Raw genomic sequence first — 24,977 nt, 5'->3', positions numbered from 1 at the left:
ACTATTGCTTCCACCTTGGTATCACTACCTCTGGGTCTGGCTCCCACTGACGATACCTCAATAAAGGTCCAAACCGGTCTGTGTAGGTCAGCAGATGTGGTGTTTGCATTCTATGGCGATGACCGCACAAGGGAAGACTTGCTTTCGAATTTAGTCGGCGACTAGGGGAAATTTTTCTAAGCCTTTTTTCGACTGGTTGCAGAGTTAGTTGATCTCCAGCACGGGCAAGCGGATTTTTTTCTCCCGGAAACTAGGATTTTTTGTCCCATAAACTCAAGAAAATATACTGTGAAAGTACTATTTTCAGACATTAAAAATATTGTGTTAGGGTTAGGGACCACGAGATGATGGCACTTGTTGAGCCGTCTCTTCACTGCGTGCCATTTATTTAGTGATAGCCTTGGGCCAGCTATCTCTGATTGGATACCAGTGGAGATTGAACTGCCCACTCAATCTCCAAATGTTAGATAGAGCTAAATGCCTATACGGGAACAAAAAGGTGTCAGATGATTTTTTTTATGACGGGTTTGGGTAGTGGGCCTTCCCTTAATGCATAGCATTATACATGTCTGCAAGGAAATGTTCTTTGCATTATGGGAGATACTAAGACAAGGAGTGATGAGAGCTTGGTCCAACTTTACCATAAGTTGCCTCAGTACTGAAAGTACTTCAGGCACAAACTTTGTTTGCTTACACTTGGATAAAGGATTAAACTAAATTTATTATAGTCCAACCAAGTGGAAGAAAAAAAAGCTTTCAACATCTTTCTCTAAATCCAGAGTAATTTAATAATATGGTGAGATACCTTTTAGCAACTCGTATAGATAAATATGACTTCTCCGTTATTTCCACCTTGGTATTACCACCTCTGGGTCTGGCTCCCACTGACGAGACCTCATAAATGTCGAAACCGGTCTGGGTAGTGGCCCTTCCCTACATGTCCGCAAGAAGGTATGCTTTGTATTATGGGTGATACTAAGACAAGGAATGATGAGAGCTTGGTCCACCTTTACCAAGCGTTGCCTCAGTCCTGAAGGTACTTCAGGCACAAACTTTGTTTGCTTACACTTGAATAAAGGATTAAACTAAGTTTATTATAGTCTAACCAAGTGGAAGAAACTTCTAATATCTTTCTCTAAATCCAGAGTAATTTAATAATAAGGTGGTATACCTTTTGGCAATTCGTATAGCTAAATATGGCTTCTTCATTGCTTCTGCATTAGTATCACCACTTCTGGGTCTGGCTCCCACTGATGAGACCTTAATAAATGTCGAAACCGGTCTGGGTAGTGCCTTTCCCTTAATGCATAGCATTATACATGTCTGCAAAGAAATGTTCTTTGCATTATGGGAGATACTAAGACAAGGAGTGATGACAGCTTGTTCCACCTTTACCACGAGTTGCCTCAGTGATGAAGATACTTCAGGTGCAAACTTTGTTTTCTTTCACTTAGATAAAGAATTAAACTGGATGTGCGAAGTGACCAGAGAGGATCGTCTGAGAAATGACTATGTAAGGAGAACAGTGAAAGTTATGAACTTAGGAGCGAAGATATAGGAGGCAAGGTTGAAATGGTTTGGTCATGTGATGATGAGGGAGGACGAATATGTGGGAAGAAGGGTCATGCAGATGGATTTGCAATGAAGGAGGAAGCGTGGGCAGCCAAAGAGGAGATCGAGGGAGCTGGTAGAAGAGGACTTGAGGATGAAGAAATTGGATGTGGTGACAGCCCAAGACAGGAGGATGTGGAGGTGACCCATCATCAACAGTGACCCCACTTAAGTGGGAGAAGTTGCAGAAGAAGAAGATAAAGAATTAAACTAAATTTATTATAGTCTAACCAAGTGGGGGAAAAAACTTCTAACTTCTATAGGATACAACATTTCATGAGTGGAATTCAAATAAACAAAGGAAGAAAAAATTTTATATCATTAAGTATACAAACGGTGAAATTGAAAAACTTTTTTAAATCACTAAAAAAAAAACATCTGCATGCATGGACAAAATATACGAATATACGAAAGTGGATTGAACGCATTGAAAGAAAGAACAGTTCAAGACTCTTCAAAATAGGTATTTCAATACCACCCACTTAAAGCACATGAATATCAATGAAGACCAAGGAAATGATCCAATGAGACCAGAACTGAAACAATCCACTAAGTTTAAATCCCTGGAAAAGATGATGATGAAAATATCGTAGTTTCAAAATTGTTGTTGACCAGTGATATGGCAACGCAAATGTGGTGTAAAGGAAAGAATGTGATGGTTATTACAATGAAAAATCGAATAGTGTATAACACAAACTGATATAAGCGCTTTGTAAATTATCCATGAGAGCGAAATTATTCCAATATCTCACTTTTTAAAAAATACTGAAAAAAAAAAAGAAAAAAAATCAGCTAACGCCTTTTTATTCCCGTATACGGGAGTAGGCGAGGCCATTTAGTCCTATCTAAAGTTTTTATCCAATTCTCTTCATTCGAAATGATTATTTGTTTACAGTCCGTGAATAAATTTATATTAGTGATATATACACCTGGTGGTCAATATCTGCATTTCTGCCAGAGTGTCTTTGAGTGCACTGGTAGACGAGTGGTGTCTATTCGTTTAAGTAATTTGGTTTTCAGTTATTCGATTTGTCTTATGAATTCATTTCGAATACTCAAGTTTTAGAAAAATTATCAGATTAACTTTATTTTTAATCAAGCAGACATGTCAACAACGTCCGGTCAAGAAAAAGTGTTCGTAACCGGCCAAGGTGGGTTTTATGTCTGTGTGATCTGTACATCTGTCATTTTGGTACATCTCCCTTTCTTTCTACCTTTGTTTTTAAGCGATATCCTTGAAAGGTATTGAAAGAAAATATAAGAATTGTATATTGATTACTAAAGCTTTTGTACAGAAATATGTGCATGGGTAATGAAGGATAAACATGCAGTTAAAAACCTTGGGCAATCGCGGAACACCACGGTGTGAAGGTTGGCAGTTATTATGTATTAAGCTTTGTTTACCATGTGAAGCAAACTTTTTTTTATACATTGAGTACAGTCGACTTGTTTTATTTGGGTAGCTTACTTTTCGGAGAATATAATGAATATTTTTTATCTAGCAGACTGTTTCGCCCTCCTAGGATTCACAACACATTTGAACAAACATTTCTGCTATATATAATGAATGTAATACTACAAATGAACACCCCTTCAACCGTTTTAATTTATATATATTTTTTATAATAAACATACACATAAAGAGTTGGAAAACATGTAATACATTAGTACTGCTTTTTGGTAGGAAATTGAGAGGAGAAATAGGTTGACATGGATAAACACTACTTGAATAATGCTTTATCAGAGATACAGGTAAGCAAATGGAAGAGGATGAGGAAAGATTAGCTTGATGGGTTTGAAGTTGGACTGTGATACTGAATATTGACAAACAGCTGCTCCTATTTTTATAGCTTTAAAGGAAAGTGAAGGAGTGATGGGAGCCAGTTCAATATAACAGTACCCATGGAAATACATATAGTAAAAATGCAACATCTGTGAGAAAATGATGTTGAAGTGAGCCTGTGTGTGTGTGAGAGAGAGAGAGAGATGTAATTGATGATTCCTCACTTATGCTATCCTATTTGACTAGTTAGAGCTCAGTTTTTGATGCACAACTTCAAATTTGAAAATGGCATCTCAAGGTGAGGTTAATGTGGGATTTGTTTAGGATTAGCAGTTGTACAGATGAGATGTAGCCTTGAAGTATCTTTAGCTGAAAAGACAGTAATTATAGTAAGATAATATTTTTGTTCACCAATCTGCATATGAGAAATGAATCCCACTCTCACATGGATTTTGTGAATGGCTTTAGGTGGTAAATTTTTTCATCGCATAGCATGTCCTTGCTTATTGAAAGGCTGAGGTGGCTTGTAAATGTAGTATTCTTAGTCTGTGAAGTAGGATTACCTGAACTTTCGTCTGCACACATTACAAAAATGTTGTTTACATTTCCAACAGTTTGTGTGTAGATTATCATAAAAAAAAAGTTGGAAGTAGCTCCTTGTACCTATGGTACATTACTAAAACCTATCAAGGGTTCAGATATTATATAATCAGAGAACATAGACCACTGTAGCTCAGTTGCATATGTAACATGATGAGGAGGTGGGAAAAGGATCTTGTTCTTCTCATTAAAAGGGTATATATATATATATATATATATATATATCTGATAGATGACCACATAGCATATCAGTCTGTGTGGATGGCATTAAGTTATTACATGGAGATCATGCATTTGCTCCTTACTTGTCTAGTCAAACTTGAAAATCTATGGGCTTCAAGTTTGACTGGAAAACTAGAATGAAATGAAACTTAGAAACTAAGCACAAAAAAATATACCGAGTAGTGCATGCCACTTTGATGAAATGTAGCATATTATCTTGTTTAATGAGACCTATTTCTCTAGCATATCTTAGCAGATAAATTCTGCTAGTGATGGTATCCTCCATGAAGATGAGGAATAGACTGGAGGACAAAGTGTACTACACATCTGTCTAGGACTTTTGAATATATTTGATCAGCATATGAGTTTTGATTGCTTTCAATTTTGTAGTTTGGATATTCTGAAATGTGTTTAAAAAAAAAACACTGAAAACAATTTTGTTATTTGTACAGATATGTGAACTTGTGACTTATTTAGTAGGATGTTGTTCAGAAAGTGCAATTTATTTGCACTGTATCTTTTTTGTGCAAATCATTGGGAATGGAATTATGAAAGATGTAATTGTCAACTGACCTGTCTGACAATGTTTTGGGTTACCCTGAGAAGTTTGATGGTTTTGTTCAGTAGCTTCTTGAAGGAGGATGCCTCGCCTACCCAATGCCATTTTCGAAATATTTTTGATTTCTTGAAAAAGATTATCAGTTTCAAAATACATACATATTGGAACTTTTCCTTTATATACATGCTGAATATTTCTTTAAAACATAAAAACATCATTGTAAACTTAAAATTTTTTTGATATCTTGTTGAGCTGGGCTAGTTACAACATGTGAATTTAAAGCATAGAATAACGTCAGTTTTGATTCCTCATTGTGTATTTAACCCTGTAAGCTAGCAGAGGAAATTATGTGCATCACAGTACCAATCTTTTTTTGAATGATTAGTCATTGGGAACCTGATCAGAATTTATTTTGGTAAGGATGATATTCACCTCTGCAGAACTGGAGTGAAAATTATGCCAAATATGTGGCTGTATTAGAAACTGTTGATTGGTTCTTGGGAAACTAAATGTTGAAGGTTTGAAAGATAACTATGTATAGTTAATTCTGAGATATTCACAAGGAATTAGCTACCCCATTAATTAGTGGTAACAGGAAGAAGAATATAACAGAACATAGACTGAGATGCCAAAAAAAGCTTAGTAGCAAAAAATAAATTTTCTTTCTAATATGTAAAGTAGTGTACTAAAAACAACATGTAATGATATTCTAGAGTTGGGACTCTATTAGTTTTCATAATATGCAAAAAATTTTCAAAGTTGTTCAATGGATAATGTGGTAATTCAATATTTTAAGGAGCCGGTTATCATAGTTTAGAAAAATGGCAAAAGGAAGATTAAGATCTTATGTTGTTATCATTATGGAGTCACTCATTTTGGGAGGTTCATCAACAAATTTATCATATTGAATCTTGAAATCATTAATATTCCATGCATTAACAACATATTTTCGTAATGTGTTTCATTTATCCAAAATTCTAAATGTGATTTATTAAATGCAAATTTAATAAAGCCAATGTATTCTGAGTAATTCGTTAGAAAAGTTATATCTGAATAACCTGTCTCATTCAAATCTAGATCATCCTTAATTGACTTGTTTTTGGTTTTTACTTCAATTCTTCACATAACACCTCTGTGTGGATTAGCCTCAAATGGTAAAGGAAAGCATTTAAGTTTGTCTCCTCTAATACTATAACTTTGGTAAGATCATTAAAAAATTGAGGTCTTTAGAATTATAATAAATTTAGTTTAATCCTTTATCCAAGTGTAAGCAAACAAAGTTTGAGCCTGAAGTATCTTCAGGACTGAGGCAACTCTTGGTAAAGGTGGATCAAGCTCTCATCACTCCTTGTCTTAGTATCTCCCATAATATAAAACACATCTTCTTGTGGACGTGTATAATGCTATGCATTAAGGGAAGAGCCACTGCCCAGACTGGTTTCGACCTTTATGAGGTCTCGTCAGTGGGAGCCAGACCCAGAGGTGGTGATACCAAGGTGGAAGTAATGGAGAAGTCATATTTATCTATATGAGTTGCCAAAAGGTGTCTCACCTTATTATTAAATTACTCTGGATTTAGAGAAAGATATTAGAAGTTTTTTCCCACTTGGTTAGACTATAATAAATTTAGTTTAATCCTTTATCCAAGTGTAAGCAAACAAAGTTTGTACCTGAAGTATCTTCAGGACTGAGGCAACTTGTGGTAAAGGTGGACCAAGCTCTCATCACTCGTCGTAGTATCTCCCATAATGCAAAGCCACCTTGGTATCACCACCTCTGGGTCTGGCTCCCACTGACAAGACCTCAGTGAAGGTCGAAACCGGTCTGGGTATTGGCCCTTCCCTTAATGTATAGCATTATACATCTACGCAAGGAGATGTGCTTTGCATTATGGGAGATACGAAAAGGAGCGATGAGAGCTTGGTCCACCTTTACCACAAGTTGCCTCAGTCCTGAAGATACTTCAGGTGCAAACTTTGTTGCTTACACTTGGATAAAGGATTAAACTAAATTTATTATAGTTTAACCAAGTGGAAAAAAAACTTCCAACGTCTTTAGAATTAAGGATTTAAAACAGAACTTACATTGGTGTCACTAATGTAAATGATGTATCATAACTTTTGTGGTGTTCAAGTGCTTTGAATTCAGTAAACTTTCATGAATCAAATGATGCTTACACAAAAGAAAGGTTATATCTCAGAATGAGGAATACATGCTGGTGATAGGCAGTATGTAGTCTTTCACAGCCTGCCTATAGTATGGTCTGTTTTTCAAAAATGGGGAAACCATTGCTTCTTTAAAAGCGTTTCTTCCATAATTAGAGGAAATACCAACTAGACATCTAGATGTTAGATAACTTTCATCACATGGTGAAATATAACTGTCCCCCACTCTCCTTTTTTGGCAGCTTGAAGTAGTCATTGCCATATGTCATTTGTAGAGTAGCATCTCCAGTTTCTGTCCCTTCACTTTCTTCTTACATCTTATAGTGTGGATGTGATACATGAGTTCTTTGCCCAAGATGGTATTCCTCCAGTTGCACTAAGAACTTATGCTCTAGAATTAACATCATCTATGCAGTATTGCCTATACAAGTTGTCACTCATTTGGCATCTATCCATCAGCAGCACGAAAGCAAGCTCTTATCCAACCTGTTTGTAAAAAAGGAGATGTCTGTCATTGAACTTTCATCTCATTGTCCTTGCTTCAGTATTTCTAAAAGTGATTATGTTAATCAACAACCAGCTTCTTCACTAGCCAGAGACTCCTCAGTTAATTAGTGATCACCAGTATGGATTCTGCCATTCTCTTTCTACTGCAGACTTCCTCACTAACTTTATATCCACCTTTGGGCACATGGTATAGAAAGATTTGAAAGAAACTTGTAGTCACTCTTGATGTTTCCAAAGCATTTGATGGAGTCTGGCATCATAGCCTTCTTAAAAATTTGTCATTTTATTAGTCTTCCTCCTACTCTTTTTGAATGGACTGCCATGATTGTTCATTGTATGTCATGTTGGATTTTTCCCTCTCATCTGATTTTTCTATCAGTACTGGGGTATCACAAGGTCCTGTGCTTTTACGTACGCTCTTTCTCATGTACATCGGTGATCTTCTCTCACTAACTTTCTCTCCCTCTTCCCCCTCCATTCATAGCTTTGCTGATGACAGTACACTCCATTCTTCTTTATTTACTTGAGAGCATAGATGACTTAGCTTGAAGATTTTTGTGGCTAGTGTCTTAAACAGTCCAGCCATTCTAAAGTGAATGAAGATAATTTAACAAATTGTGATGCTACCAAAACATCCTATTCCTAGTTTTATTCTTTGAGGACAGAACATGCCATGCTCCTCCACACTTTTGATAGCATTCAACTTGCCAGAAAGATCAGAATTCTCTTCATGGGTTTATGTTCACATTTACCATATTTTGGCACAAGCACATCATATACACAACCTTTTCAGCCTCAAAAAAAAAAAAAAAGCTTGGTATTCTTTCATTCCAAACATTATTTCTTTTCTACTTAATTCATAACACCTCATATATCCCAAATATGCTCAACCGTAGAATATTGTTCTAAGAGTTCAACCTTTCTCTGTATGACTTCCTCCGTTTACTTTCCCCATAGATGTTCTGTTTCTGTGTTGTCTTTTCTGTAGGTATTTCTCCTGCTTCACTGAACTGTCCACCACCAAAACCATTCCTCCACTCTTCTTTAAATTCTCTAATGATATACAAAAATTGGCAGCAGCTACTCAACATCTATATATGTTTAAGCTCAAAACTCACAAAATCAATTTCTCAACCTCTCTTCATTCCACATACTTCTATCCTTTGGAACAGTTTTCCTCAAACCATTTTTCCCAACAAATATAATCTCCCAACTCTTCAAGAAACGTTAAAAGATTTCTTTCTTTGTTCTAATTACTTGCCTACACATAGTACTCATAATATAGGTTAAGACCTTTTGTTGATATTAAAAAAAAAAAAATTCTATTTAAGTGACCATACCACCTGAGTTTAGCTCTACTAACACATTGTGAATGCTAACAAAAAAAATTTGAAGAACAGAATGAATTATTATTGCATGAGGTTGCCAGCAAAGGTTGGTCGATTGGTAGAGCCTCTGCTACTTATAGCTTAAGCAAGTTTGAGTGCAGTTAGTAGTTGGACGGGATCAATCGTTCCCGTCCAACTACTAGATGTTGTTGGCACACTCCCTCGATGAGTCTTAGGACTCCCTGGAGGTGTCACATGATAATAATAATGATGATGAGGATGCTTTGCACAACCCACCCACCTATACTAAATTAGGGCAGACATAATTGATTTCTTGATGTATAGGATGTTATGTTATCCCAACATGGCATCTTACATTAACATCCTGTGTTGACATCTATGAGTGCTGATAAAATAACATAGGATGTTATGTTATCAACACTCATGCTAAAGGAATGTTCATGCAAATTGGTTAGGCATTTGACATGTTTATATAACTTGAGTTTCATCTCAAGAAAGATACCACAGGAATGGAAACAATAATACTTAGGTTTTTGATGGTCCAAAACCTAATAATACTTAGGTTTTGGACACTAGTTCAAAACTTAAGGATGAACACTGTTCATCCTTAGGTTTTAAAAAAAATTGATAAAAACAGAACAAAAATATCCTGAGCCCACCCACAGCAGTACAGAATGTACTATAAGTTTGCTAATAATCTTATGCGGGTGGGAGCAACATTAAAAAAAAATAAAATAATTCATACATGAGAGCTACAATAAAGAGTTACAGGATTATATCAGGATTATGGAATGCAGATTATGATGATAGATGGAAAGTATGTGGGCTGATGTGTACAGGATAATTATCATGGTACTACATGAAAAAAAAGTTACACCATTACTAACTTCCAATCAAACATTTTCCAATCTGTTATTTGTCAAGACTCAACAGTATCACATCTTATATTTCTGTCTTTAACCTGGCAAAAAACACTTGTTTTGCTAATCTTTCTTCTCCTATTCTATTTAAGTGACCATACCACCTGAGTTTATCTCTACTAACACATTTGTGAATGCTAACAATTGCAAGTTCTTTCATAATATCCTCATTTTTAATGTGATATTGATGCCATCTGTTCACGCTTCTAATCTTTCTCAGAACTCTCATATCAGAGGTCCCCAGTCTTTGATCAAGTGTTTTATTTCTAACCCAGCTCTCAGTATCTGTAAGTTAAAATTGGTTTGAATACTGTCTAGTATACAGCTAATTTAGTGTTGTGACTAATTTCTTTCTTATTTCATATCAATTTATTTAGCTGACTTCCTACCATACCAGCTTTACTAATTCTATTGTCCATTTCCATATATAATTTGCTATCTTTACTAAAGATTGTGTCTAAATAGCCGACATGTTTTACTTATTCTGTAGGTTCACCATTCAGGATACAGTTAAGGTTTTCAATGTTTCTGCCTATTTTCATTGTCTTTTTATTGCTGATTTTCATACCAAATTTATCACAACAGTTATTCAATTTAGTCAGGGAATCTTGCAGACTTGTATTGGATTTATTCAGAAGTATAATATCATCTGCATAAAGTAAAGTGCTAAGATTAACATTTCCAATTTTGATATCAGAATTAATATGACTTTCCTTCATAATGTTATCCTTATATATAATGAATAACAGTGGAGATAATGTACACCCTTGTTGCACATCTGGTTTAACATTAAAACATCTGCTGTACCTCCTTCACATCTAACTGCTGAGTTACAGCTTAAATAGAGACTATGCATTGCTAGATATAGTGTCTCATTTACACCATATTACTGGAGAGTTTTGAACAGCTTTACTCTTGTCACCTTGTCATATACCTTTTCCAGATTAACAAAACTTAAATACAAATTATCTGCCAGAATGCAGGGTCATATTTGGATGTGTTACGAGGTAGCAGGGGGGAAAAAAAAGGTTTTTATTATTTATTAGTTTTGTACTTTAAATTATGGAAAATCTAAGCTAGATACAATGTATAATCTGTGGGTGATTTGCAGTTGGGGAATTTATACTTAAACGTAATATTTCAGTATTGCTTGTAGTATTCTTTATGCAGTGTTTAAATAATGGTGGCAGGCACAGCTCAGGTTGCCAACAGCTTAACACCAAGTTCCCCCACCCCCATTAAGGACTACATTTTACTTAGCATACTATGAGATTTTGTGGTATGCGGTGCTTGTGGCATGTATGCATTCCAGCACTTAGATATGTGGCAGGTGAAAGTTCTGGGAGTGCATATCTGTGAAGAATGTACAAATGGGAAGAACTTTGTGGTTTAGAAATTAGCATAATTGACCTCAGCAGTGTTACATCAGAAATGGGTGAATTTCTGATGTAACAGAAATTCACTGACCGAGAGAGATAAGCAGTGTGATTGAGGGTGAGGATTGAAGATTATTATTATTACAGGCAACTCCAAGGAGTCCTTAGATTCATCAAGGGAGGTCCTAACATCATGTCAAGAACAACTATTCAACATTCACACGGTATCTATCATACTTTGCCTTGAACTCATGACACCCACAACAGACTCTGGCAGCTTATTCCACTCATTTACCACTCTCCAAGTAAAAAACCTAGCTCTAACACCCTTGCTAACCACATTCTTGCCCAGTTTCCATGGATGGCTCTTAGTCTCCTCCCACCATCAGTCCTGTTCTCAAAAATATCCTCTGAATTAATATTATAGAAACCCTTCAGTAATTTGAATGTCTCAATCATATCACCCCTTTTCCGCCTATCAACCAATTTTTGCAACCCACAAATCTTCAACCTGTTCTCATAAGGTTCATTCCATAGACCTACTATCATCTTGGTCACTTGCCTCTGGATCATCTGTTGGTTGTTAATTGAAGGATGAATGTTGAACAAGAGTAATTAGCTTGCAGGGAGAGATAGATGTGCTGAAAGAAGAAGTGGAGTGATTCGAGAATGAGCTGAGAAGCATGAAGGACGAGATTGGGTGACTGAAAACGACAAATGCAAAGCGAATCAGCGTAAGAGAGAGAGAGAGTTATGGGAATGATAGAATAGGAGAATCAGTCAGAGAGAGCGTGCTGGAACCCGGAATGGAGAGATGACAGGACAACAGTAAGTAGCGAAACAGCGAAAGAAAGTGTCAGAGGACAGAGAGAGATTATTGGGATCCATGAGACATGGTTGACAGAAAATGATGTATTGACAGGAATAGAAGTAGCAGGGCATAGCATTTTTCGACAAGATAAAAAGGGAAAACGTAGTGGTGGAGTACTGCTTATCATAAGTGAAGACTTATGTCCTCTCAGAGTGCAGGATTTGGAGGGCAATGGCACTAATGGTTCTGAAAGCATATGGTGTGAGTTAGAGGTCGGCAGGACAGGATATTTAATGGTATGTTACTACAAGCCAGGGAGCATAGATGGTAAAGAGCAGGTGTTTAGGCGGTTGAGTTTGGCAAGTACAAAAAGAATGATTGTCATGGAGAATTTTAACTACAGCAGTATAAACTGGGAAGTGGAAACCACATGTAGTAGGAAGGGAATGGAATTTCTGGAATTCTTGAGGGACAAATGTTTTAGACAATATGTAGCAGAAGGAACATGAGGTTCAAGAATTTTAGATTTGGTCATAGCATCAGATAATCTGATTATAACTGAGATGGCATTTCTGTCCCCAGTTGGAGAAAGTGACCATGTCGTTTTGACTTGGAAAATGAATAGACATGCAGGAGTATCAAAGAGAAAGGAATGGATGTGGAATTATAAGACAGGTGATTATAATAGTTTTAGATATCAACTTGGGGCAGTTCTTTGGATGGAGGAATTGGGTGGGTGAGATATTACCTGTGTTTAAGAACTTGGGAAGGAATATTTGTTAGCAGCAATAAGTTGTATACCATGAGTGAAGAAGAGAACACAATTTGATGTAAAGTGGATAACAAACAATATCAAACAGTGACTTCAAGTAAAAAAAGAAGAAGAGGTTATGGAAGAGATATAAGAAGAGGGATGGAGAACAGATGCATGAAGAATATAAGGCTTGGGCCAGTAGAGTGACTAGTATGGTAAGGAAGGCAAAACTAAAATATGAGAAGAGATTGACCCTGAGATCCAAAGAAAATCCTAAGGAATTTTTTGCTATATGGCCAATAAGAGGAGAAATTATTGTGGAAGAATTCTCTTCTTCTTCAACCTTTTGGTTCTGTCCACTGCTGGATGAAAGTTTCCCCCATGGTTTTTCCAGACCACCTGGTTTTCTACTTCTTCCATCCATATCACTCCTGCAACGTGTTCCAGTTCATCCCTCCACCTTCTTCTCAGTCTTCCTCTTCATCTTGCTCCATCCATCCATTGGTCTCCACTCTACTGTTTTTCTAGTCCATCTCCCATCATTGCATCTGGCAATATGGCCATCCCACCTCCACTTAACCTGTTTAATGTGTTTTACAATATCTGTGATACCTGTTTGGGATCTTATCCAGGTATTTGTCTTCCTATCTCTTAATGTTATTTTTAGCATACTTCTTTCCATGCAATGTTGTGTTGTTCTCAGCTTTTTGTTTAGGGATTCTGTAAAGTCCATGTTTCTCTCCCTGTATGTTAGGACAGGAAGTATGCACTGGTCAAAAGCTTTCCTTTTTAGACTCATAGGGATATAATTTCTGAATATGTCTCTCATTTTCCCATAAGCCATCCATCCAAGGTGAATTCTTCATTCAATCTCTTTTCTTTGGCAATCCTCAAAGGATAACAACTGGTCAAAATATACATATGAGGTAACTTGTTCTATTTCATGGTTTTCGACTTTGACAGTTCTTTGGTTTATGTATTTGTTCATCATTATTTTTGGTTTTTTCTCTATTTTTAATCCAATTACTCTGGAGGTCTCATTTAGTTGATTTAGTCTTTCTTCCAGATCTTCAAGATTATCTGCTATTAAGACAACATCATCTGCAGATTTCAGATGATGCAGCCTTTCTCCATTTATGTTTATTCCTTTTGTTTCCCAATCCAGGCTTCTAAAGACTTCTTCTAATGCAGCTGTAAATAGTTTGGGAGATATAGTATCGCCTTGCCGGATGCCAATACGAAAAGGCATCCGGCAAGGCGATACTATCTTTTTCATAGTCTATTTAGGCCAGACATAAGGGTTTATCATATTCAGTTGATTTTTCAATGAGCTGTCTTAATGTGCAAATATGGTCCAAAGTATTGTAATTCTTCCTAAATCCAGCTTGTTCACAGGATTGCATTCTCTCAAGTTTAGATTTTATTCTATTATTTATAATTTTTGTGAAGACTATATATGGTGGGGAGTAAGCTTATAGGTCTGTAGTTTTTAATTTTTTACTTACTACCTTTTTAAAAATTATTATTAGGAGTGAGTTATTCCAATTTTTATTAGGAGTGAGTTGTTCCAATTTTTTGGAATTTTCTTTTTTTTATGCATGGTCAGCTGTTTAATGACATGGCTTCCTCCCAGTTTTAAGAAGTTTACCATAATTCCATCTTCTTCTGGGGGTGTTTCCATTCTTTGTTTCCCGCAGTGCCATATCCACTTCACCTTGTAAGATCTCAGAAGCATCGTATTCTTGGATGTCTTGGTCCTTGTCTTTATAGAGTTCAGTATAAAATTCCTGAATTCTTTTGATTATTGCATCTCAATTTTTATAAGTTCATATTTTTTCCTCTCACAATAGCTATTTCCTTTGTTCCAACTGATAATGTTCGTCTTAGGACCTTCATATTACTATTGTTTTCTATTGTTTCTTTAATTTTCCTTTAATACGATCTAATTTCATTTTTCATCCTTTTGCGTATAGTTTTACAATTTTCCAAATATTCTTTATTGGTCTCATTCAAATCTCTTTTCATATCTCTTCTTTTCTTCATCAGATCTAAGATTTCCTGTCTTCTTAGTTTTTCCTCTCTTTGGTGTCTTTTTACATCTCCTATTTCTAGTGCACAATTCAAGAGAGATTTTGTTAAGCTTACTTTAGCATCAGTGGTAGTAGCTGTGTTTAACCTTTTTAATTCATTTTTCATTGATTCTCTATAACAGCTTTTATTGTGGTAGAGATTTTGTAGATTCAATAAACTGGACTTTTTTCTTATGAGCTTATCTGTTCCCATTTTTTGTTGATCCATACTTTTGCTCTTACTAGTCTGTGGTCGCTTTCTGTATTGAATCTATTAAGCGCACTTCGATATTATGTCTTTTGTTGGAGAGGATGAAATTATTTCATTATAGGTTTGTCCATTTGGGCTTCTCAGAGTCCATTTTCACTTGATTTTCTTCTCGAAAAGTTGTTCATAATAAAATAATCCTCTGGTTATTTTCTTCTGCAAATTCAATAAGTCTTTCTCCTCTGTCCAAATCCAAATTTACCGATGGAGTTCAGATGGTCATCTCTGCTTCCATTCTTGGCATTAAAATTAGCCATTATAACTATGTAGAATTCTTTAGAATTATTTAATGTGGAAATTGTAGAAAATGTAGAAATTTTCTATCTCTTCATCTGGATGGTCCATGGTTGGAGCATATATTTGTATACTTTTCAGTTGATATCTTTTATTTATGAAGAGACTTAGTTCATCTATTCTTGGTGTTATTTTATTAACAAATAGGACATTGTCTTTGAGTGTCCTTCTTATCTCCGATAGGCCCACAATACTCCATTTTATATGGTCCAACTCCTTCATCAGTTCTTTAAATTTATCATCATCCCATAGAGATCTGCAGTTATATGTCCCTACTAATATCCTTCTGTCATTGTTCATTGTAGATGGTCTTGAGGTGAGTAGAGATGGAGACTGTAGCACATTTTTCAATCTAGACTCTCTGCCTAAGTTCAGGACATGTCCCTTTTTATGCTGGGCAATGGACGAGCCAGTATCTTCCTACTTCATTCATCTTTTAAATTGTTCTCATGGGGTGTGTGTGGGGGGGGGTATTTGGCTATTTAGCACCACACTGGCCAGGCTGATTGGTGCCTCACAAGATGAAATGACACAGCAAACTAGGAAATAGGAATACTCACCCAATGGTACTGGATGGGATTTCTCCACGTATTTTGAGAGAATATTCTAAAGAACTGATAGCTCCATTGACCTGGCTTTTCAATGAAAGTCTGGTCATAGGAAAGGTGCAAAAGGAGTGGAAGGAGGGTAAGATACTGCCATTGCATAAGGGTGGTAGTAGACTGGAAGTGTCAAGCTATAGACCAGTTTTATTTCATCAGTAGTTGTTAAAATTTTGAAGAAATTCGTGAGGGATCGTTTACTGTGTTGAGCAGATGATAAGCTGCTCAACACAGTAGATGATAAGCTGATATTTATGTTGTAGCACATGGGTTTAGATGTCAGCTTAGTGAACGGGATTCGGGATTGGCTATCTAATAGGTATCAGAGAACAATAAATTACACGATATTATTTATTAATATTAATTTCTAGCACATGGCAACATTTTTTTAATTGATAAACCACTGAAAAGGCAATATTTAAAACTGTTTCAATGAAGAAGACAAGCTTTATCCACACTAGATACTGTGTTGTGCCAGACCAGCTTTCAGTTTTACAGTTTCTGTACTTACATTTCATTAAAGTTAATTACTGTGGTTATCGTGTAATTTTGTTATTTATGAATTAAAATCTACTGACACAGTTGTAGACTGGTCAGCATTCTGCATAGAAGTACATCAAGGTATATGACAGTTATAATTTGGGCTATGATGATGATGCTGGGTAGAAAACCACTGAAATATTAGTACAATAAGTTAATTTATTTTTTCATCTCTTAGTATTGTTTATACCACAAAGTACTAATATCAGTACATCAAAGTTAAAAAATTAAGTGGCTAAGATAAAGAAGTAGAAATAGAAGAATGCAAATGAGATAAATGAAAATACAACAAAAGGAAGCATAATAGAAAGATTATGGGGAGAAGTTATTTAGAGGCACAGAAAGAGAGACAATGAATATGTTTCTCATACCAGTGGAAAAAAAGAAACAATGATACGTCTAAAAATTAAGAAACTAGATCTTACTGGAAACAACAATTCTTAAGTGTTTGGAAGCATATAATTACCTTGGAGATCACAGGTATATCTATCACAAAGTAAATCATAATGTAAGTTCTGTTAACCAAGAAAACAAAACAGTCCACACACACACAAAGGAACTTAGAAACAAGCTTCTTAAAACATTTTTTCATATCCATTAGAAATAAAAGGATGCAGTTTCTTGTAGGAATCTGCAAATTATATAAATTTTAAAACTAATCAATTTAACATAACTAAAAATATGAAATATAACAGTAAAAACAGCACTTCCAAAATTAATGAAAACAAATTCTAACTTTTTGAGCTTTTAGTGGCATTTGTGACATAGTAGAAAGATAACTGGTAATGCTTAATACAAGAAATGTATTAATACTTTATTAATACATATATTTTGATTTGAAACTAACAGTCAATGAACAAGCAATTCAAAGGATAGAGTAGCAAAGTGAATTGTTTCCCTATCAACAAATTTGAGCCACACACAAACACTAGAGCAGTGTTTCTCAAAGTGTAGTACGTGCACCCCTGGGGATACGCGAAATGTCTTGAGGAGATACTTGGCAATTAATGCATGGAATCGTTATTAAGAAAAAAATAATTATTTTAAATGTATATGTTTCTCAATAAATTATGTATTATCTTTGAATTCTCCTACTCAAATTGTGAGTTACTATCGCCACAACGTTCATGTTCTGGCGATAGTAACTCGCTCCTTGCGGTAAACAACATGCCTTCCCCAACAGCGTCACTATACTGAAGACGCAAGAAAAACAAGTAGTTTTATTGTATCACTGAATAAAGTACAGAGACATTTGCAGTCTGTGTAATATATTTCTCAACAGATATGCTTTTAACTTTCAAATTCTTAAGTTAAGCATTGTTAAAGATTGGATTTATAAAACGCACAAAAGAGAGCAATATAGCAAATACAAGCAGCTGGAAGCAACAAGAAAACGTTGATATTGTATCTGGATCAAATGAAATTGATAAGGGTGTGTCGTCTGACATCTCTAGAGAACCAACTAGGAAGAAGATGAAAAATCTTCCTATAAGTATGATATGAATTACTTAAAATGTGGATTTTCATGGACAGGAAATGAAGAGGAACCTATTCCAAATTTTGTTCTATTAAAAATAAATCATATTTTTTGTTTACATGAACATATAAATTCAAATAAAATAGACATTTACAATGAAATATACTTTATTTATTATTATTATTTTGTTAAGGGGGTACTTCGTAATAATGAAAATTTAAGAAGAGGTATGCGGATATCTGAAGTTTGAGAAACACTGCATTAGAGCATCACCATGTGGTAGATAGACAGATGATAAAGTATGATAAAAGGTGGCTGGGATATTACTGCTTGCTATTAATCAGAATAAACTCCCAGATTTTTTGCTATGGAAAGACAGTCATTTCAGTTTGAGTTTGTGTAATAGCACTTCAGTGCTCAAACTTAAAATGACACCTGTGTAACAGGAGGTCAATCTTGGACCAGAGAATACCGTGATCAGTGTCCACTCTGTTGTGCCAATCCAAGTTTTTCAGGCTTTTTGCAGATAATGTAAGATTTATGTTCCTGCAGATTTTCTTGTTTGTACCAAGTAAAAGAAGGCAATCACACTCAGAAAGCAAGAGAACGACCTGTTTATGCTTCATGGAGAGTAAACAGGATGAGGTACAGGAAAAAAATGGAAAACTAAATTATATCTCTTAAGGAACTTCAAAATTGATTCAGAGATTCCCATAATGTATGGAATTGGGACTAGACATATACAGGATCAAGTTCCTGTATCAGAACTCCATAGTGAAGCAGGAGACTTGGTCTTCACCTTCTTGCCCTTCTTTTTTTGCTTCGTCCAAAAATTCCTTCACATCCTTCCTCATAGAATACTTCTCAGGTTATTGATGTCAACCAAGACAGTTCTTTCACCTTACCTTTCTTCATCCTGATAGCATCACTAATATTATTAATTTTTGCACTGGAGAAATAAGTACTCCTTTGATCATAGAATCTCTGTACAAAATATTCTGATTACCTTGTTTTTCTCTCTTGTTTATTCATATTATCTTGATTCCTACCTCAGACCGCCTGCTTTTTTTTTCTCTTCTCAGTCATGCTAATCTCTTGACTTTTTCTGCAATTTAAATCATCTTGCAGGATATCTACATCATCTTTATCAACTATTGCTTTCTTCAGTTTTGCATCATCTGTAAACAACTGAATATTCCTCCCCTCCATAAATCTGTTGCTATATCATTAATATACAAATTAAAGAGCAGTGGCCCTAGTACAGAGCCCTCAAGCACTCCACTAGTCACCTCATTCTTCTAGATTCCACTCTATCACATATTATTTTCTGGTGTCTGTCTGCACCCCCCCCCCCCAGATTCAGCACTCTGAAATCGCTGTTCCCCTCCATGACATGCTGTTTCAGGTAATTATCCCTTAGAAACTGTATGAATTCCACTTCCATGTTGCCATTTCCCTTTCCTCCCTCCAATATCATTATTATGATCCGAAACCTCCATACAGTCAAGGACTCATTGTGGAAGGCTATAAATCACCCAAACCAACTATCATACCTTCCCTTAAATTCATTCACACTAGATTCACTCACTACCCCTAAAGGCAAGCTATTCCACTCACTCACTGCTCTCTGGGAGAAAAACCCTTTTCTTGACTACAAATAAATTTAACTTCCATGGATGCTCCCGTGTTCTCTCCCCACCTTTCATATAACGAAAAATTTCATCAGAGGATATTCTATAACACCCATACACCTATAACACCTGTACACTATAAAAGTTTATAGACCTCTATCATATCATCCCTCTTGCTCCTATTAACCAGCATCTACAATCCACATACTCTCAGTCTGTCATCATAATGTAAATCCCATAATTTGGATATAATCTTTGTAACTCTTCTTTGCACCCTTTCCACAACTTCTTTATTCCCTTGGAATCTGGGAAACCAAATCTGCACACAATAATCCAGGTGTGGTCTTATCAAAGCCTTATAAAGAGGCAAATTGACTTCCTTATCCTTACATTTGCCTATAATATTTTCTCTATATATGGGAGTTTGCCCAGAAATAATACCTATATTTCTCTATAATTGAAATTTCCCATAATTGCTTGGTTTTCATTTGTGCTAATCTGCTGCTGCATGGCAACAGCAGATTAGCACATCATCACAAGCCATGGTCTATAGCAACAACCAATAATATATTTTATTGGCCTCTATCTGGCACCAGATAGTCTCAAATGAACCATCTTCCCTAGACTTGAAATCTTTAACTTCTCATTTTGAGACTCAGTTTTTGTAGACTCAAATATAGAAACATCATTAATGAAGGCCGTAGTCTTGGAACAAAAGCATGATGAACGTTTTGCTTTTTTACGGTTTCTCCATCCCAAGAATGAACTTTGTCCAAGAGGCTATTAAGTTTATTGAATTGTGATTGAGTAGGGTCTCTATCATTGCTTTTGTACATAGAATGATCTCAAAGTAGAGGACCAAGTTTTCTAAAATAATTTCGAAAAGTCATTGATCCATTAGGTCTGTAACTACACTGTCCCATGTATTTAATCTTTTTTTGACCTTGCTTCACACCAGATAGTTACTCACTATATGGAAAATTATTATCAATATTGTAACCATAACTTTCCACCCTGATTGGACTCAGAACATCTAAAATTATTAGCTCCCCCCCCCCCCCCATGTTGTCTAGCCTTCCTAAAAATACACCTATATACTTGATATCAGTTAGAATATTTGCATTTGAGAGACAGGTCTCACTGTTGCCAACAAACTCAATCCCTTTCCTCCTGATACTTTTGTCATTTGTGTACAGACATAATAAATTACTTCCATGGTTGTTCTGTATATTCACTTCTTCAATCTACATGACTAAGTCAGACAACCTTCTGATCTCTATTCGTTTTTAATGCTTCATATATACAGACCTGTGGTGGTGAGTCTAACATGCTGGCTATTGATAACTGTTTTTGTAAGGAAATTACAATATGAACTAAATATTAACTACAATTGATTTAATTATACAGACCCCCTTGCACGCAGTTAATAATCTGAACTTTCATCCTTTTATCTCCTCCATTAAGCAGATTTGTAACATTAACACAGTTTGTATAAGTTAGTTGCTCTTATGCATAGTTTCTCACCATTCCTCCCATGACAATTTAGTTTTCCAGACTGCCCATATTAGGTTTCCTACTAGTAAATAATTTCTCCAGACGTCTGATACCAAGTTCATTCTAGTGCAGGCCATCCCTTTATATGAACCCATTCTTTCAGTACAGCCTGCACAACAATTTACTTTTTAAAGAAATTGTCATTGCTTAGTGTCTAAAATAATACAGCTTTTCAAAAATATTGTGATTGTAGAGTAAGCAACTATTGTGATTATCGAGTATAAATATAAGATCATCACTAAGTGGGTGATCATATTATACGATTTTGAATTATGCAAAAGTAGTCTCGCCGTAATTTTCTAAGCTATTATGTTTTTAAATGTATAAAACTTGTGGATTAATCATTTGCCTTTTTTATCTTTCAACTTTGATTTTATTTTTATTATGAATTAGGATGCATATTTTGCTCTGCTTTCACAATCTAGGTTTTGCTAGTAACTAAGATGCAGCAATTAATTTGCGTACTCATGTTTTATGCCTTATTTATTTCATATGGGATCCCCCTAACCTCCCTTGTCCCTTAGGATGGGTTGAGCCCCTCCTAATGAGGGATTAAATATGTATTTGATGACTGTAGATCCTTGTGTGTTCACAGGGACGGTTTGCCTATTCTGGGGGAAGGAAAACCTGAGTTTCCGGGTGAAACCCCCATACCTCCCTGTGAGACCGGCTAACTCACCTTTAGTCGAAAGAGACCAGATAAAGGTTCCTCACGTTTTGGAAGGGGAATTGAACCCAGGTCTTTCCGACCAAAAGGCTTTGTCTATACCGACTAAGCTACGGAGACTCGTTAAAACAAAGCGAACTTGCCAGCATGTTGTGCATGCATTTCCGGACTGGTTTGTTATTATTGTCTCTGGTTCCAAATAGAACTTGAATGGCACTAACATGTGTATTTAATATTCGATAATAATGGTCCTTAGTTTTCTTGGCATCTAGATATATAGGCTTGTATTCAGATAAAAGCCTATATATAAGGCTTTTGAGCTCACTCGCTCAGTTATAATCACATAATCTCCAGTATAAGGTGTACATGTTGGCGAGAATGGCCATTACTGATATGTTATTAAAAACGCTGCCATACCATATTCCTAGCTATCCAAACTTGGATCTCCTGCGATGTATTTGGACTCCATGGAGTTGCCTGTGCAATAATATTAATAATAATTCAGTATATTTTTCGTTTACTGGGTACATATGTACCTCTTGAGAGATTTTTCTATCAGATGAAACAGTTGCGGATTGCAGACAAAACACAACTAGCAGTGTTTACTCTGAAAGCAATGCTTGTTATCAAATCTAATTTCTATTTCAAAAACTTGCGAAATCTTAAATTTTTCAAGTGCCGCCAGATTTATTGAAGATCTTGTCGTCTGACAAGTACAATTATCAGAACTTTTAATTTTTACAAATATGTATTACATTATTAATACAGTAACGACACTTCGCTTTATGACGATTAGTTCATACGACGCTTTTTACGGCGGATAACTACAGTTATTCGTAAACGTGACGATCTTATTGCCGAAATGGTAAAACCTATAATATAGATTGTTGACCAAATTGGTTGATATTGGACATAATTTGACAGGAAGTATCCACTTGTTTGCTGATGATGCAAAATTGGGAATAGCGATAGTCAATTCAAATGACAGGCTGGCAGTATGGGCTGACGTCTAACGTGGCCTAGTGTAAAGTGATGCACTTCGGGAGGATGGGATCACATGCTGTGTACTATATTAATGGAACTGAACTACAAGCAGTTGACGAGGTAAGGGACTTTGGGATTATTGTGGACTGAAGTTTAGCAGGCATATTGCAAAGGTTGCCAAAACATCACATCAAATTACATGGTTATTGAACACACTGACAAGCAGGGATATAGAAGTGATTCCCTTTCTAAGGAATTAATCATACCTCACCTTGACTATTGTGCACATATCTGGTCACCTGGATTTCTTGGTGATGAAGAAATGGCGGAGAGGATCCAGAGGCGAGTTACAAAGATCGTTGCAGGGCTGCGGAATGTTTCGTGCAAGGAAAGATTGAAGGTCTGTGGGCTCGAAAAACTTCAAAAGAAAAAATAAATAAAATAAAAAAGGAGATATATGATAGAGGCATATAAATTATTAAAGGAGTTTTATAGGATCGATACTGATGACTTTTTTCTGAACAGTGCAGGAAGGGAGATAGAACAAGAAGTCATCCCTGGAGATTATGTAAGAGTGTGGTTAACAACGGTGTTAGGACTAGATTTTTTGCTTGGGGCTGGTGAATGTGTGGAATGCGTTACCAGAGGTAGTTGTGAATCCTTCGTCTGTTAATAAATTTAAGAAGTGTGATAGGTATTGTGTGAATAATGGTCAGTGTAGTATCTCCCACGATGAGTCTTCTGACTCCATGGAGACACCGTCATAATTATACTATTCCGTGAAGCCAAGCTATAACTTTTTCGTTTTCGAAAATTATTAAAAAATGTTTCGTTCACATAACTCATATTTACGTCAATTATGCACATATATATGCCTGCTTAAAAATGTTATTAAACCATTACATACATTTACAAATGGAAGGGATTTAAAAAAATAAAAAAGCAGTGATTCGTTGTACGACAGTGGTCCTGAACCAAACGTGTCTTATGACTTGGGCATGACTGTTTTAGAAATTAATAATTTTCATATATTGAATTAAAATGCGTTTGGGTTATTCCATTGTACGAATTATTGAGTTATTAAATAATTATCGTACAACTACAAAATATGTATATGTTTTGTAGTTGTACAATAATTTTGTCTTCTTAAGTAGCATCACCAATTTGGAAGCAATCATGGTACCAGTATGGCCTTTTAATCTTGTAATAGTTACCCATCCATTCCTTAAAATCACCAACTCAAGAAGTTATTGTCTATTGGAGATCTTTTCTCTAATTTTCCTACCAGTATTTCCAAAGATATTTTCCCTGTTGTGACCCTCTTAATGTGTGTGTCTTGGCATCTTGTACTTTCTCTTTATAAGGGCTTCCACGAGTGCTCTTTCGGTTCCCATAAACCTCAATACCTCGTCATTAGTTTTTCTTTCCAAGAAACATTCATTGTTCGCCCAAAGCACCACATATCGAAACTGCAATTTCCTGGATATGGATTTTGTATGTCCATGTCTCGCATCTATACAATGTAAAACATGCATAGGATTTTATTATTCTTATTTTAGTCTGCTTATTTATTCCTTAGGTCATTCATAATTTATTATTCCAAAATGCTTCTTTTGCCTTAAGCTATTCTTGATTTTTTTCCATAGTTTTGTTTCTATGAGTTTGGTTGGAATGTGCTCATATACGTTCTTTATTTTTTCTGTGTATTTTTATGGTGGCTCTTATTTGGGCGGTGGTCTGAATGAATATCACAGTAGGTTTTTCCAGTGATTTCATTTTTTTTTTTTTTTTTACTATTCTTTTGCAATCTGTTAAAATGAAATTGCCGAGTCCAACTTTTTCCAGTTCTCTTTAAAAAAAACAAAAAAAACTATTCATAATGTAAAGCCTTTCTGCTTCAACAAATCGTGCCAAGAGTTTGCATCGTTCATTTCTTTCCCCCCATGGTCCAATGTTTTTCTTCACTAGATCCTGTACCGATCTTTGCATTGAAATCCCCGCACTATAGTTGTTTTCTTGTTCATGTAAGTTTTCTATTTCTTCTTTGTCATCTGTTGAAGTAGGTGCATAAATTACTATTAATTTTATTGTTACCGATTCTCCTATTTTTAAGTTTAGCCTTCCGAGTGGATTGTGTAAGAAATAATATATTTAGTTAGCTTTTCGTTTATGATGAAACCAACTCCTCCAACCCTTGTAGCGTTATGTGAAGCTTCCAGGAAAGTTTGGTTGCC

At 35.6% G+C, this 24,977-nt stretch overlaps 1 protein-coding gene across 2 annotated transcripts in view; it reads left to right on the top strand.

Annotated features, from left to right (window-relative positions):
* Nucleotides 1-2,577: 2,577 nt before the first annotated feature.
* Nucleotides 2,578-24,977, top strand: part of LOC150107038 (tumor protein D52-like) — a 127,383-nt gene continuing 104,983 nt past the window's right edge. For both annotated transcript variants that reach the window (XM_090393393.1, XM_090393392.1), the window contains exon 1: nt 2,578-2,762. In XM_090393393.1, the coding sequence (XP_090249519.1) occupies nt 2,717-2,762 (46 nt within the window). In that variant the 5' untranslated portion in view covers nt 2,578-2,716. The remainder of the gene's footprint in view (nt 2,763-24,977) is intronic.

Source organism: Typopeltis vanoorti, chromosome 5 (assembly GCF_054136105.1).
Source record: "Typopeltis vanoorti isolate ZY-2024b chromosome 5, IOZ_Tvanoo_1.0, whole genome shotgun sequence".
In the NCBI taxonomy this organism is placed as follows: Eukaryota; Metazoa; Arthropoda; class Arachnida; order Uropygi; family Thelyphonidae; genus Typopeltis; species Typopeltis vanoorti.
Note: the sequence above shows the minus strand (reverse complement) of the source record. Positions and strands in the feature narration are given on the sequence as shown.